The following is a 17,493-nucleotide window of genomic DNA, read 5'->3' as shown; positions in this document are numbered from 1 at the left end:
TAACAAGGTTTTCTCTAAGTTACATAATATGAAGACTCTATTATCTCAGACTTGTCTTTTTTGAATATCCATTTCCTTCCTTCTTAAACCATCTCCTAATCCCCGCAACACCTAATAAAGACCTCTAGCTCAATTAGGAATAGGTTAGTGTGATAGTAAGTGGCAAATATGTTTGATCGACTCAGGCTTCCTTGTTGTCATTGAGATTGTAAGGTAAAGTGTGCCCACTGCACACTAGAGTAGCGAAACTTGAGTGGAAAAATCAGAGTGTTGTATCTTGACTATTATTGTGAGAACCTACTTAAGGACGCTATTCCGAGTTTCAGAAGCGAACCTGTTAGGCATTTCATAGTATTACTCATTGTATATATGTTTATTGTATATGATTGATTATTATGCATATATTAGCTTAGGTTTCGACTTGATTACTCTATATGCATTGCTAGTGAGAGGAATAGTTAATTTAGAGCATGAATAAGGAAACAATAGTTTTATTTCTTAGTCGTTGTAGTATAGATGAAGTTTGTGAGTACCTTCACTGGAAAACTCTCACGAGGTATATAACTCGTCCACTAGGGAATTCCTAGTGGTTTAAGGCCTTGTTGTGATATGGTCAATGCAATCGCCCTCAGTAAAAAGCGAGTAGTTAGAACTCCATTTTTTGGTCACTTATTCTAATTTCTCATCTTTGCTTGACGACAAGCAAAATGCTGTTTGGGGGTGGTTTGATAAGAGCCCAAAACTGTAGTTTTAACCTATGTGAATCATCTTATTAGACCAATTATGTGAGTAATAATTAAGAGTTAACACTGATTACGTGTTTTTATGCATTTCAGGCTTCAAAGTCCATTATGTGTAGAAATGTGTCACTTTAGCGAGATAAAGGAGCAAAGGTCGGTTACTAAGGAGTTCCATGATTAAAGGCCAAGATTCAAGAAGACAAAGCCTTTCTAAAGCCCGGTCAAAAGCTGAAAAGTCGACGCGGGCAGAAACAGCAGACAAAGTTAGCAGAACTTCCGAAGGCCGTATCTTTGGACTCAGACCTCGGAATGGGGCCTACCTTATGTCAAAACGACCGGTTCGGAAAGATATTTCCAATGGTCTAAGCCTTGATCCAATCAGAGGAGCAGAAGTGGACGAAAAGTCTGTTGAAGACAACTGTAGTTGAAGAGGCCTTTTTGGACTGAAAGAATTGGGTTTTGGGCCTGATTCTCTGGCCCAAAACATGGCTCCAAGCCCATGCACGATTTTTGGATCTGAAAGTATAAAAACCAAAGCTTAACTCTTTGTTAATGGTAGATAGTTAATGGTAGCTAGTTAGACCTAAAACTATATAGAATTCTAGATCTAGTTTTCAGTAGATTACTTAAGTTTAGTTCCATTTCATTTCTTGTTTTAGATTAAACTCTTAGAATCATTATTCTTAATTAGTTTGATTAATAAAATCGCTAGTTTGTCAATTTCGATTCTTGTCATTTACAATTGTGTAGATCTAAATTCCCTTATTACGTAGATAGCTAGACTTAGATTAGTTAGATTATTAATTTAGTATTTGAATCATTGTTTTATTATTCATTAGATTAATAAAATAGTATTCTCCATAATCTAGTTTCATTTCCATTAATTGTTTAATTTCAATTCGTAGATTTAATTATTTGTCATTATTAGTTTAATCCAAATTATTGCATTAGTAGTTTTGAATTGGGTTTAAACAAGCAAAGTTTCAATCTTTCTATCATGTCTTGTTTGAACTCCATTGGGAATGATAGCGTGATCATTCTCGGCTAAAAATCCATTGAGGGGGTTGAGAAGCCTTGATGAAAGCTTGATTCCGATTATCGTAGAGTCGTCGTATATTTCCTTTCCACTCTAGAAACGATTAGTTCACCATGAGAATGGGTTTAATCGTTCACATACTAGTTATGAATTGGTAGAAATGCCATGGTAATTAGGGATTAGGAGTAACCATATTGTTTTAAAGATTCAATTCGGATTCTGACGACTTCGTCGTTAGTAGAATTAAGTCGAGTTAAGGTGGAATCAACCCCCCTCTAACTCCTTATCATAGAATCGACGTAGCATTCCCATAGTTGTCCTAATAGTCGACTAGTTGCATCTTGTGGGTAGTTGCATCGTAGTCTAGTTGCCATTTCGTAAATCTCTCATTAGACTTTTTAGTTAAGAGTACTTATACGTAGAGAACACAGCATGCGAAAGGACTAGGAGTGGGATAATGGGTTCAACATCATAGGTTCAACATGGTTAAGTACATCAACCGCTATTCCAAATCATGGGTTCAACATGCTCATAACTTCACTAGTCACATGATAAGTTCTTCGCCATATACTGAATGAGTGGGATAATGGGTTCAACGTGGTTGCATGTCTTAACTGCCATGCCAACATCATGGGTTCAACATGGTTAAGTACATCATTCACCATTCCAACATCATGGGTTCAACATGGTCACAACATCACTTGAGTACGTCATGTAGGTTCAACATGAAGAATAAATTACGAAAACGTAATGAATAACTCCATAACACGTCATAAACAACTCATTGGATAAGTAAACTTTAGTTTTACCATAGCAACCATCAAATGTCAAAAGGGATAGACACACACACACATGCTCACATTACGATACATACTACAAATCCCATCCACACAACATAAGTAGAAAAAGTGTTTACAAACTTATCATACAAACAAATTTTGCACAATAAGCACAAGCAAATCAAATGTCTCTCTTGTCGGACATAAAATGAGCGATCGTCACCATCCAATCTAAATACATTTAACAAACACGGATAAAATGCAAACCAATAAATCATTAACAACTTTATAAACGAATAACATAGTTGAACGTGCTCACTCATTTATTAACCCAATGTTTAAATCTAAATGTGGTTAGGAGATATTTAGGATACTCAAGCCTGCTAGGACACTTGAACCTAAAACTCTGATACCACGTTATAACGCCCCAAATCTCAAACAATTATATACCTAAACTACGTGACTTTTCTAGAAAATTTCAGCAGAGTCTCCTCTGTATTTTCAATATTTCATAAATATGATAACTTGTCATAACTTGAAATTTTAATAAGAATACATCCAAACCAAATATAAAACCTCATACCTAAGTCGTAAATTCAACTACTAAAAGATATAACGGATTCGTAGAACCAGCCACTTAACCATCTCGACCAATGCTAGTTAAGTCAACTAACAAATCCTCAGATAAGAATAAAATTATAAATATACAAACATCCCAGAAACCCTAATATACGACTTATACAGTGCAACTAACATACATACATCTAAGTCCCATAACTATCAAAAGGGTTACGCCCTTAACAATAAGTACTTACTATAAAACTTTCTAAAAGAGATACAAAAGATAAATATACTAAAGCGTCTTGACAAGTGCCAGATCACTTGAGTACCAAACTAATATCGGTTAAACAAACTAAACAAATAAAGATATATCTAATATAGCAACCGGGTGGACACAAACACAACTAGAATTAATGACACTCATAGCGAAAAATATCTAAGTTATAGTAAAACTTACTCAGAGTGCCATTCCTGCATCTGTCTATTTGTAACCAAATGACATACGTACAACATTAAACCGGAATCACTTAATATCAGTTCTTCCAAGCAAAATATGTGAGGACCCAATATTAAACATATCACACTAAGCACGCTCTAACATATATAGTTATGAAATAAAACAACGATCAAACATCGGAAACAAAGAACTTTATGGGAGCGGCTATGCCAGGTGGTTGCCTACGTACCCTTTCATGGATCAAGCCATACGTAGTTCTTCTAAAATATAGCACATCAACGTTATAACTCAACAAACCCACAGAACAAATCAACAGTTTTGTATTATATCTTAACAGTTCGATATAATAACTCGAATATCGAAACTCGACAGATAAACCATCTTTCATAAAAATGAATTACAACTTCGTATGCACAAAGACTCACAATAGCACTCGCAATAACATTCAGTGACCGAATACCAAATCATTTAGGTTAAGACATTATTGTTTAAAAGGACGATACCGAGACCAAACACACCATTGAAACCAGTAATACAAACACCAAAGCAACTAGATAAACATCCTAATTAAAGCAATTGTCCGAAGGACAATAACGAAACACATCATCATTAACAATGGATCAATATACTTAAATTAATTATGCACTCAATACTAATACAAACTTAAAGTAAAATAATCAACAATCATTCCGAACATATATCTTTCTTGACATGAGAAATAGTAATGATAAAATATATAACCTTCTTCTCAAAGTCAATGGCAAATCCCTCATTAGATCCTGGAAAAATAAAAGAAATATTTACTTGCTTTTGAGTTACCGAATCGCGCTCCTTTCTGAGAAATCAGCTCCAAAGCTAAGATGCATCCTTCCAAGAAAAGTCTATAGTCCTTAAAGATTTCCCCATAAGTTCCATACTATAATATAATAAAACCCTCAATTATTCCCATCGAAATAGCTCCAAATCGACACCCCACAAATTAAAACCCTACTTTGTATTTCTTAGAAATAATGATGATTAAGAGTCCTTCAATCACACAACTAGTCGAGAAATGGAGTAAATTCTTCCCCACAACAAAATCGTAATATTTTCTTTTGAAGACTTTAGGAGAAGAGATCGAAGTCAGAGAGAGCAAGAGAGAAAGTCGAGACTATTCCCACTTTTTCTTTTCTTTTCTTTTTTATTTATGGACCCAACCATGGTTCCCCTAAGCCCAATAATCTGGGTTCTACATCAACTCCAGCTGTTGTGAGGTTGGAACTAGATGGTCGCATACCCCAAAATTGGGCCATAGAGCTACACTTCGCAAGACGCTGTTTTGAGTATTGCAAACCGCCTACGGGGTTGTTTACTAGTTTACTACAGAAAATAAATAAAAGCAAAATGTGGACAATATTTTGAAGCTTGTGTAGCTCTACTCAATTCGTGTTGAGGGTCATAAATCTCAGTCGGGCTAACCAACTTTTCCAAAGAAACTTGTAGCCCAAGCCCCGATTATCCTCTGCGGTTGGTCCATTTTGAATTTCATGACTATTTGTGCTCTTAGAGTCTTCATTCGGCGAATATAAAAATTTGACTTTTTAAGTTTTTATTACTTAATATTGCAAGGTTCACTAAATCATGGATGTGTTGACTTAGTTGGAGGTCCGATAAAAATGGTATTGCTTATCATATAGTATGGCGATACATATGGGTTATACAATGCGCTTGTTGACCTTTTACTAGCTTTAAATTTACAGACTATATGTGTTGGAGTTATCCTCACATGAGGAGAGAGAAAAATTTGGACAGAAAGCTTAAACGAATTCGGCATTGCCACAAGTCGAGCGCCAGCGCTTTCGGATGAAGCGACTTCCTTCGAGTTCGATAGACTAGAGGCGACCAGCTTCATAGAGGCGACCAGCGCTTCGATCTCGATTACATTGAAGGCGCTCAGTCTAATTTTCGTGGGCTTTGCTTCTGATTACCATGAAATTTGGTTTTGGAGATAAAACCAAAATCAAGGTTTTGGAAAACCTAACAAGAAACCGAGAAAAAGTCGAAGGATTGGAATCGGACTAAAACAAAAGAGAGAACCTTTACAGAGATCTGACCCTGTAAAGAGATAAAAGTGATCTAGTAAGGTGAGAGACTGAAAAGGAGAGATTGTAATCTTCCTTCCCACTTTATTAAGAACTGGCTCTTGTGGAAGTAGGCATCATTGGCCGAACCACGGTAAATCTTTGTGTTGTGGTTTGCTTTTCTTTGCTTTACATTATTATCATTTGTTAATAGTTGTTTAGCGAGTTGGGCATGTTAGTATAGGTTGTAGTTGATATTTAGATTTTGTCGGAGTTGAATTGTGTTCATACAAGTTATCGTGTAGTGGGGAACCGATTGGTATTGGTGCAATCCCCAACAAGTGGTATCGAGCCTTGGTTAGAATAGCCTAGGGTGTTATCCGAATCTTGGTGAGGAAAGGTGTTTGTGAAATTCACGAGAAGATTTGAGGTTAAATAACTTGTAGAGATGGACCATTCCGTGAACACTCGTATGATGAGTCCGAATCACGAAGAACTACACCATCTGGAAAGCCAAGATGGAAGACTTGCTATCTTGCAAGCAAGGACTTGGCACTTCCCATTGATAATGAGGGAGTAAAACCGAAAAATCCCGATGAAATTTGAGTGGAAAAAGCTTGGAAAAGCGATTGGATACATTCGACCCGATGGATTGACGGCGGTGTCTTTCACCATGTGGCCCAAGAGACTACAACCTTCGGGTCTATGGAAGAAACTTCGAAGACCTTTATGAGAGGAAGTCGAAAGTGGAAACAAAGTGCTAGTCGTTAAGAAGTTTTGGAACCACGAAGTACCAAGAAGGTTCTTCAATGTCCGAGCATCTTAATGAAGTAGTAGAGAATATCATCAATCGGATGCATTTGATGAAGATCAATTTGGGAGGCGAAGTTGAGGCTTTGTTTCTATTAGGCTCTCTACCCGAAAGTTGGGAGACATTAGCGGTTTTCTACATGGAGCAGCCAAGGATGGAATTGTTACCATGGAGATGGCTACCCGTCTTTGTTGAATGAGGAGACTAGAAGGAGTGTAAGAAGCGACTCTTTCTCTTTCGGGGAGATCCTTTTCCGCGAGAAAGCGGGGAGAGGTCGAAACAGAAAACCATCTCGTTCTAGAGGTGATGATGAAGTAAATCTAGGGGTGAAGCTAGAACTCCTAAAGGCTGGAGAGGCAATGTTACTATTGTGCCACAAAAGGCCACTTCCGGATATGAGTGCGTAAACGAAGAGGGATGAGAAGAATAAGCTGTACATGAAGACATGAAGACATGGTGTGCGAGGAACGGAAACAGGCGGAGATACTACTTTCGTCGGCGACCTAGTGGGAATTGTGTCAGATGTGGTGTGTCTTTGTCTTAGTACCTCATGTCGGGATCTGAGTGGGTGATAGATCTGAGGAGCATCCTATCCGCCACACCGCCGGGGATTCTTCACTACCTACCGGTGTGGTGAATATGGTGAAGTGAGGATGGGTAACGATGGCGTCTCGAAGATTATAGGCATTGGAGATGTTCATATAGAAACCAATGTCGGCTACACCTTGACTTTCGGGATGTAAGACATGTCGGACATACGGTTAAGCCTAATTTCAGGGAAATTAGATGACGTAACGGCTTTGTTAACTTCGTTTGGTAGCGGGGTGTGGAAACCTGAAGCGAGAGGTTCCATTGTAGCGAGCGAGAGGAAAGAAAACTTGCTCTCTTTACAAAACACGAGCTAGTTTTGTGTAAAGCGAAGCGAATGCGAGAAGAAGAAGCTTCATCTGAAGCAGGGTGGCACAAGAGACCGTGTCACATGGGCATAAAAGGGATGGAAGTTCTTGCTAAGCAAAAAGGCGTGCGGACATTAAAGGTACACATTTAAATACATGTACTCTCTTTGTTTGGTAGGAAAGCAACACGAGGTGTCTTTCAAAGATTCCGTCTCCACGAAAGGACAACATCGCTTGAAGCTAGTGCACCACGGACTTATGTGGTCCTATGAGAGTGAAGTCCACCGGGGAGCCGTACTTCTTGACATTCATTGATGATCGTCAAGAAAGATATGGGCCTATAGTCACGAAGACCAAGGATGAAGTACTTGGCGTGTTTGAGAAATTCCACACATGGTGGAAAAGAGGCTGGGAAGTTGTTGAAGTGTATTAGCTCGGATAATGGGGGTGAGTACATTGGGCGATTTGAAGAGTATTGCGAGTCATGGGATTCGTCCATGAGACCGTTCCCAAGACACCGCAATAGAATGGAATAGCGAGAGAATGAACCGTACCATTGTAGAGGATGAGATGCATGCTATCTCACTCTAAGCTACCTAGAAACTCTTGGGTAGAAGCAATCGTCTGGCCGTGCATGTGATCAACTTTGTCGCCCGGCAAAACCTCACGAATAGTGATTATCGAGGAGAGTATGTATGGTCAAGGCGAGAGATGTTGATTATGGATATTTGAGGTATTTGGGTGCGGGGGCATTTGTGCATATTCGAAGGATGAGAGATCCAAGCTTGATGACAAAGCTGGCGGTGCATTTTTCCGGGTTATGGAGATGAAAAGTTTGGTTACAAACTCTATGATCCGATTAACAAGAAGGTAATCCGAAGTCGAGATGTTGTGTTCTTAGAAGACCAAACCATAGCGGACTTTGAGGAGGGTGAGAAGCTACTGAGGCTTTCACCAATGATCTTGTTGATTGAGAACGGAAGTTCCTACCGTGGAGCGTCGGGAAGGCATTGAGAAATGCAGAGAACCATGAGTTTGAAGCTCATGATGAGAATCATATTGCTCATGATGGGATAGAACCTATTGGTATAGAAGATGCAGATGAGTTGCATGAACCACCACCGAGCAAGCGAAGTGCAACCTCCCGAGGCACCGGCCAGATGGGGCAAGGAGGTCCGACGAGGAGGAGAAAGCTTCAACCAGGTATCCACCACATGCGCGTCACTTCTACTATCGGATGGTGGAGAACCTATGTACTATCAAGAGGCACTTGAAGGTACGGACAAAAGAAAAGTGGTTGAAGGCCATGCATGGCGAGATGGATTCTTTGCATAAGAATCACACTTATGAAGTTAGTTGAGAAACCCACGGGGAGAAAAGTTCTCAAGAATAAGTGGATATACAAAGTCAAGCATGAGGAGAACAATCCTCACCCAAGGTACAAAGCTCGCCTTGTTGTGAAGGGATTCGGTCAAAGAAAAGGGATTGACTTTGATGAGATTTTCTCTCCTGTAGTAAAGATGACTTCTATCCGGGTGGTATTGGGTATGGCCGCAAGTATGAACCTAGAGGTTGAGCTGACTAGATGTTAAGGCGACTTTTCTTCATGGAGACCTTGAAGAAGATGTGCATGAGACCACCCGAGAGGGTTTGAGGTCAAAGGCAAGGAGCACCTAGTATGCAAGCCGATAAAGAGCTTGTATGGGTTGGAAGCACCGCACCGGCGATTGGTACATAAAGTTTGACTCCTTTATGGCGAAGCAAGGATACAAGAAGTCCGCTTAGATCATTGTGCGTTTGTTGAGAGATTTCGGATGGGGATTTCATAGTCTTATTATTTGTATGTGGATGATATGTTGATAGTTGGCCCAAACATCAACAAGATATCCAAGCTGAAGAAAGACTTGAGTAAGTCCTTTGAGATGAAGGATTTGGGTCAAGCAAAGTAGATACTTGGGATGCGGATCACTCGTGACAGAAAGAGTGGGAAGTTGTGGCTTTCTCAAGAAAGCTACATTGAGAAGGTGTTGAAGAGATTCAACATGGATCAAGCGAAGCCAGTCAGTTGTCCGCTTGGTGGCAGTTCCGCATGACCAAAGAGATGTGTCCTAAGGGTGAGCATGAAGCGAGTCAGATGGAAAAGATTCCTTATGCATCCGCAGTGGGCAGTTTGATGTATGCCATGGTGTGTACTAGACCGGATATTGCTTTCGCCGTTGGGGTTGTAAGCAGATTTCTGTCAAATCCGGGTAAAGAACATTGGGAAGGTGTTAAGTGGATATTGAGATATCTCAAAGGCACTTCAAATCATGTTTGTGCTTTGGTGGAAGTAAGCCCTTACTTGAAGGCTACACCGATGCGCATACATGGCGGTGATGTTGACTCGATGAAGTCCACCTCCGGTTATCACGGGGTTACTTTGCGGGGAGCGGTTTCTTGGCAATCTAAGTTGCAAAAGTGTGTTGCCCCTCTCCACTTCAAGCCCGAGTATATTGCAGCCACCGAGTGTTGCAAAAGAGTTGCTATGGATGAAGAGGTTCTTCGACGAACTAGGGCTAAAGAAAGCGGTTTGTAGTTAAATGTGATGATCGGGCGCCATTCACGCGAGCAAGAATCCGAGTTTTCATTCTAGATCAACATACATACACGTGCGTTATCATTGGATTAGAAGTACTTCGAAGACAAGCATTTGTGTATCGAGAAGATCCATACCGACAAAACAGTCGGATATGATGACCAAAGTCTTACCGAAAGGTAAGTTTGATGTTTGTTGTCTTATTGCGGAATGGAAGCACACTCCTCCTGTTGATTTGGAAATTGCATGGAAGAAGCCCCTCATTTGTTCGGGGGGGAGATTGTTGGACTTATCCCTCACATGAGGGAGAAAACAGAGTCGGAAGCAGGCTTAATTCGGCATTACCTGAAGTCGAGGAAGCCCGCTTCGGATAAGCGCGACTTCGCGCTCGAGTTCGATGAACTAGAAGGCGACCAGCTTCATAGAGGCGACCGGCTTCGATCTCAAGATACATTCCAAGATTATTTCGGCCGAGTCTAATTTTCGTGGGCTTTGCTACAAGATTACCCTTGAAATTTGGTTTTGGAGATAAAACCAAAAATCAAGGTTTTGGAAAACCTAACAAGAAACCAAAAAGTCGGAAGGATTGGAATCGGACTAAAACAAAAGAGAGAACCTTTCTGAGATACAACCACAGAAAGAGATAAGAGTGATCTAGTAAGGTGAGAATCGAAAAGGAGATATTGTAATCTTCCTTCCCACTTTTATTAAGAACCGGCTCTTGTGGAAGTAGGCATCATTGGCGAACCACGGTAAATCTTTGTGTTGTGGTTTGCTTTTCCGCTTTTACATTATTATCACATTTGTTAATAGTTGTTTAGCGAGTTGGGCATGTTAGTATAGGTTGTAGTTGATATTTAGATTTTGTCCGGAGTTGAATTGTGTTCATACAAGTTATCTGTGTAGTGGGGGAACCGATTGGTATTGGTGCAATCCCCAACAATATGATGTTATTATACATGTTATTACCAAATTTGTACCGCATATGATTACAGTATTACACGTGAAGCAGTTGGTCTTTACTTAAGTTCTTTCATTGTACCTTTTTGCCCCCATAGGTTTTATGGTTCAAGACCTCAACATAGTGAAGCTGACAAATCTCAAAAATTTATCCTTTCTTTGAAGGGCATGGTTATATGAACTCCACTTAAAGTGACTCCAAAGTTACTCCACCACTAAATACAATGAATTAGAAACAGATTTTTGGTGGAGATGTTCTCCACACAATAGAAATCATCCTCACAAAAAATCAGTTCATTTGAATATGTACAACCTCGTCAAAAATCGTTTAGAATGTTATGAAATTATCGGCTGGCTTAGAATTTTTAATTTCATAACAACTTTTTTGACAGGTTAAACATATTCAATTGAGCTGATTTTTGTGGGGGTGTTCTCTATCATGTGATGTATACCTCCGCAAAAAATTAGCCGTCAATTCATCTTGTAAGTCCATTTTTAAGAGTGGAGTAACTTTGGAGTCACTGTAAGGTGGAGTTCATATAACCATTCCCTTCTTTGAAATATGGAAGTTAAACAGTATGTGGCTGTCATCCATAATATACAGAATATATCTCCTTTTGCAAATCCTGTATTGCCTTTGTTCCTTGCTAACTGTGATTTACAGAACATTATTTGTTTCGAGCAAATAGACTGCCTTTGGGCTTACCTGTTGCTACACATGATTATGGCTCCTTACTCTGGTGTATCTTTCAAAGCTTTTAAATATCTGTCTTTTTTTTTTTTTTTTTCCTTAAATTTAACAGCAAATGAACTGCCTCTAGTTATTGTTTATATAGTTGGAGGAGTTTTGGTTCATGCATATAGATCTTGGGGGATTCATGATCCTCTTTATGTTTCACGTTATTAGGAATCATTTTCCAACTTCTGCATTCCTTGATGCAGGATTTGCAAGAAACTGCAAAAAAGGAAGTTGACAGAATCATGCTCACTGATGCACCACTTCTGTTCCCACCTGGGCAGGTAATCTTTATCCTGTAGCTTGTTTTATGTGTTTGATTTTAGTAGATTTGTAGTAAACTAGAAAACCATTATACTGTATAAGTCAAATTATATGGAGGAGTCTGATTGGTATCTTTGTTGTTATATATGTGAGAACAATTTTCTTAGAAACTGCTCCAGTTAGTGGGGAAAGGTTATATATTTATTTAAAGTTGAAGAGAGGAACAGGCTAATGTTATATATAACTACGTTCATTTTAAGCTTTTTGTGAACCTAGCAATGAGTCTTTGAATCATATTTGAGAAACTACGTTGTGGCCAATTGGCCATTAAGAAAATTGATTTTGGATAGAATTCTTTCTCTTATCTATTTGTGTCATGCTGAAAAAGCTATACTATTAAAATAAGCCAATGGTAACTATGGACTTGTTTAATTCTCATTACAAGCAGATTGACTAATTTTTAATGCCCCCTTTGTTATTGCTATGTGTCTTTATGTGTACAGTTGGCATTGGCTGCTTTGCGCAGGTCGAACGAGGTACACAGGGTTCTTGATTTTGAGAGGTTCTAACTGTTTTATAAGTATCCTTAATATTTCCTTTTGTTCAAGGTGTGTAATTTTTTTTAGCTGATGATTCAGCCTCATATATTTGCAGATACTTGGGTAGCATCATCTCTCGTCAACAGTCTATGCACACCAGTTCAGAGCTAATTGAATCTTTGGACTTGATAAACTCTCTGGTACTATTTCCCGTATTTCATTTTTGAAGCCAATGCCATCTGTGTTGGGATTACTCCAAGATAGTCAATATTTGCTCTTACATGTTTCAGTGATGCTAGTTAATCTGGAATTCCAGAATAAGGGACTGGTGCGATCTCTACGTTGCTCTGTTGGCTCTATCAGTGGTCTTATTTTTACATGTGCCTTCTTGGTCGTATTAATTTAGCTGTAAGGAAAGGGAGAATACTAGGATAGTGTAAATTGAGGACTGACCTTACGTCAAGGAATGAATTTAACATCTACTTGCCTTATTGATCTCAGTAGTGAAGGGGAAACGTATTAACCAATTTAATATGACCATCCTTTCCAACAGTAAAATGAAGACTACTATTTTTGGTGGATTTGCAAGGTTGTATTTTTGGTGGGCTTGTCTTGTTTTTAGCTCACTGTCTCTCATGGTGGAATATGAGCTGAGCCTGAAACAAATTTTAAGGCTTGTTAGAAAAACGAGTCGTTCCTGAACATACTGAAGCTCGACCGGGCGCAGCTTGAAGACTATTCTTACACTGTTTAATTAACTTGGCACTTGAACTCGACTCAGGCACCGATCGTTTTGGACTTGCTCGACGTTGTTCTTATTGCAATCTAATAGTTTCAAATACTGTTGAAGTCAAGACAAACACGACTTTACTTCACCCCTTGCAGCTTATGAAATTTGTTCTCACTGGTCATCTCTTGTTGAACAGCTGATGAGATTTAGCATCCCTTCGAGTGATGATATGAAGCCCATAGATAGGAAACTGAAGTACTGTTTGGATCCAAGCTTGCAGGACGAGTAATTTCTAAACACATCTCCCCTCCCCTCCCCGCGCTACTGTTTTATATTTCTTTATATTATAGGAAGAATCACCTAATTCTTATCTTGCTCATAGCATTTTGTTTCTGCTCTAATTGACAGTAGTAAGAAACGAGAAAAGAGATCAAAACACAAGTCAAAGAGAACTTCAAGTGAAAAGCATGGGTTGCCTTCTACGTCTTAAGTCCTAGACTATCTTTGTGTTAGTGTGCTTCAGGTTTGATCTATCTCCCCCACTTCTGTTTGTTATGTCATGTTACATGTGAAATACTTAATAAGGATAGCCCTTTCAGGTGAAGTGTCTCTAAAGTTCATATAGCCTGTTGCTGTCCAGCATGCACATAATTTTGTCCCCAGGATGATCCGGACTATTTACATTGAACCATTTTTCGCGAAATTCATGTCATGTTGCCATAAGCCCATAACATCTCAGCAGGCCTGACATTTTTTTTCTGTTTATTTAACACGGCCCTTCCTTCTACAACATGTGGTAGACAGTGTTCACATGGGGTTCGTTATTAGCTGAACTACTTGGAAACTGACAGAGAGACCCATGCGGTTGCTGGTGATAGCAATGTCATTGGTGAACCATTTTTTCATGTTATATCGTGGGTAGAAAACATCCATTCTGGGGTGTTGGTTATGTATAATTTCTTTCAAATATTTGCTTGGACTGCTTATTAGTTTTCTGGTTATCTGCATTGTGAGTAATTGAGCTTGGTATCAACTGTTCCGAAATATTTTATAATCTCTAAAGAAGGCCATAAAGAATATCATTTGTATTAGAATTGCTGGAGTACAGTGTAAAGTTTCTTGATGAAAATTCTTCTTGTGCCATTCGGTATGTTATGTGCATAAAAGGAAACATCAGGTGAAAAACAAAACGGTGCAAGAATGCAACTAACAAAACGGCAGTAGACTCTAGTTATTTCTTTCAGGCGAGGTTCTCTCAGGATGTTCTGTATTTGAAGTGGCGAGTACCACATCGGAGGGTATAGCAGTTGATTCTTTCAAATATTCGTGGGACTATTGGAGTTTTCTCTTCGGATTTTCAATGTCTTTAACGGTCACTTGGGAAAGGACAAGCGAATGTACAGGTGATATTTTAAAGACTGATCCGTCACTAGGCATTATTTAAGCCAGTGTTTAGAAAACCGGACCGGACCGGTGGTTGAACCGGGGTCCGACCGGAACCGATAATTTTTCGGTTCCGTTCAGTTAAAACTTGAGTTTATGGTCGGACCCTCGTGGGGAGTTGAACCTAACACCTAAACAAGATAATCCAAACTCCAAACCAACATACTACTATGTATTTCTTATATAATAAATTTATTTTGATATATAATACCAATTAATATTGAATTAAAACATGGATTTATTCATTTTATTATTGTAATTATTAAAAAATTTACTAAATAAACATCAATCGGTCCGACCGAGTCGAACCATGGTTGAACCTGGTTGAACCATTTTAACAAAAAATCGGTTCGATCACCGGTTCGGTTTTCAAAACATTGATTTAAGCCTTTATAGCATGGCCAACTACGCGGTAGCACATATTCAAATTAATTTTAGCTTTGTGGCCCACTAGAGTCCCCAAACGACCAGCTATGTCGTCCAAGAGAGTCTTCAAACGATCTAGCCATGTCGTCTTGGAGACTGCCCGAACGACCCTGCGTCCAAGAGAGTCCCTAAACGACCTAGCCATGTTGTCTTGGAGACTGTCCAAATTACTCCGCCATATCATCTAGTTAAAAACTCAAGAGTTTTGTTTCAAATGACATGCGCAGACCGTTTGAGTGTACACTGAAACGACATGGCGAGACCGTTTGCGTGTATACTCAAACGATATGGCGAAATTGTTTGCGTGTACATTCAAACGACTCGGGGTTTTAAACATGGCGAGACCGGTTGAATTGGTTATTGGGCTTGGGTTTTCATGACAAACTTATAATATTTCTTTTGTTTGGGGGGGGGGGGGGTTGCCCAATGCAATTTGATGAGTGCCCAATTAAATCACTTATTTTAAAGACTGCTCTATCACTACCCACTAGGCACTATTTAACAGTTTGTAGCATGGCAAACTACACTGTAGCACACAGATTCAAAATATTTTTGGCTTTTGCCTAGAGGAGTTCTAGGGACATATATTACAAAAACACGTAAACAAACTCATATGATTGTTACGAATTTTATAAATTTTAGATTTGGCTAATTTTTTGCACATAAGATTTTTCAACTACTTTAAACATTCTCACAAATGATCCAAATCCGAAACTTGTAATCCAATCAAATGTAGTCAACAAATTAAAAAGTTTGACAAGTTTAGAAATTTTTGATTGTTTTGATTATTTGTGACAATGTTTAGAATAGTTATGGGATCATATCTACAAAAAAATTAGCCTAATCTAAAACTTATAAATGTCCAAATGATTTTGAGTTTGTTTACGCGTTTTTATAAGATATGTCCATAGAACCCTCCATTGTCTAAAATCATAATTTCTCCAAAATGTACCCAATTTGTTGTAAATTATCTCCGAGTAGGCATTTACCATTGCTTTCTATGTTATCTTTAACGAGAGATATGCAGCTGCAATCAAATATCATAAGATCCTAACACCGAGAACCCGAGAAAATTAAAGTTCATATCAGATTATCAAGATACATTTCCCTATTGTTTGATTTTGTTCACTTTTTGAAACCCAGTGCACTTCATTCATGAGCAAACATTTGATGGAAGATTATTATGTTCACCAGTGGAATTGGATCTATATGCTACCACTCCTCCGTGATCCATATCCTGATGAGTGGGGGTTGCCCAATGCAATTTGATGAGTGCCCAATTAAATCACTTATTTTAAAGACTGTTCTATCACTACCCACTAGGCACTATTTAACAGTTTGTAGCATGGCGAACTACACTGAGCACACAGATTCAAAATATTTTTGGCTTTTGCCTAGAGGAGTTCTAGGGACATATATTACAAAAACACGTAAACAAACTCATATGATTGTTACGAATTTTATAAATTTTAGATTTGGCTAATTTTTTGCACATAAGATTTTTCAACTACTTTAAACATTCTCACAAATGATCCAAATCCGAAACTTGTAATCCAATCAAATGTAGTCAACAAATTAAAAAGTTTGACAAGTTTAGAAATTTTTGATTGTTTTGATTATTTGTAACAATGTTTAGAATAGTTATGGGATCATATCTACAAAAAAATTAGCCTAATCTAAAACTTATAAATGTCCAAATGATTTTGAGTTTGTTTACGCGTTTTTATAAGATATGTCCATAGAACCCCTCCATTGTCTAAAATCATAATTTCTCCAAAATGTACCCAATTTGTTGTAAATTATCTCCGAGTAGGCATTTACCATTGCTTTCTATGTTATCTTTAACGAGATATGCATTTGCAATCAAATATCATAAGATCCTAACACCGAGAACCCGAGAAAATTAAAGTTCATATCAGATTATCAAGATACATTTCCTCTTGTTTGATTTTGTTCACTTTTTGAAACCCAGTGCACTTCATTCATGAGCAAACATTTGATGGAAGATTATTATGTTCACCAGTGGAATTGGATCTATATGCTACCACTCCTCCGTGATGCATATCCTGATGAGTGCACTGGGTTGCCCAATGCAATTTGATGAGTGCCCAATTAAATCACTTATTTTAAAGACTGTTCTATCACTACCCACTAGGCACTATTTAACAGTTTGTAGCATGGCGAACTACACTGTAGCACACAGATTCAAAATATTTTTGGCTTTTGCCTAGAGGAGTTCTAGGGACATATATTACAAAAACACGTAAACAAACTCATATGATTGTGACGAATTTTATAAATTTTAGATTTGGCTAATTTTTTGCACATAAGATTTTTCAACTACTTTAAACATTCTCACAAATGATCCAAATCCGAAACTTGTAATCCAATCAAATGTAGTCAACAAATTAAAAAGTTTGACAAGTTTAGAAATTTTTGATTGTTTTGATTATTTGTGACAATGTTTAGAATAGTTATGG

At 38.4% G+C, this 17,493-nt stretch overlaps 1 protein-coding gene across 1 annotated transcript in view; it reads left to right on the top strand.

Moving 5' to 3' along the window:
- Positions 1-14,151, top strand: part of LOC147495015 (cyclin-H1-1-like) — a 28,113-nt gene extending 13,962 nt beyond the window's left edge. Inside the window, exons 7-12 of the mRNA XM_086568301.1 lie at positions 11,818-11,895; positions 12,379-12,437; positions 12,530-12,614; positions 13,341-13,429; positions 13,553-13,667; positions 13,744-14,151. Of these exons, the coding sequence (XP_086424427.1) occupies positions 11,818-11,895; positions 12,379-12,437; positions 12,530-12,614; positions 13,341-13,429; positions 13,553-13,634 (393 nt within the window). The 3' untranslated portion in view covers positions 13,635-13,667; positions 13,744-14,151. The remainder of the gene's footprint in view (positions 1-11,817; positions 11,896-12,378; positions 12,438-12,529; positions 12,615-13,340; positions 13,430-13,552; positions 13,668-13,743) is intronic.
- The last annotated feature ends 3,342 nt before the right edge of the window (positions 14,152-17,493 follow it).

This window comes from Coptis chinensis, chromosome 6, assembly GCF_015680905.1.
Source record: "Coptis chinensis isolate HL-2020 chromosome 6, ASM1568090v1, whole genome shotgun sequence".
NCBI lineage: Eukaryota > Viridiplantae > Streptophyta > Magnoliopsida > Ranunculales > Ranunculaceae > Coptis > Coptis chinensis.
This window is presented reverse-complemented; position numbering and strand designations above follow the sequence as displayed.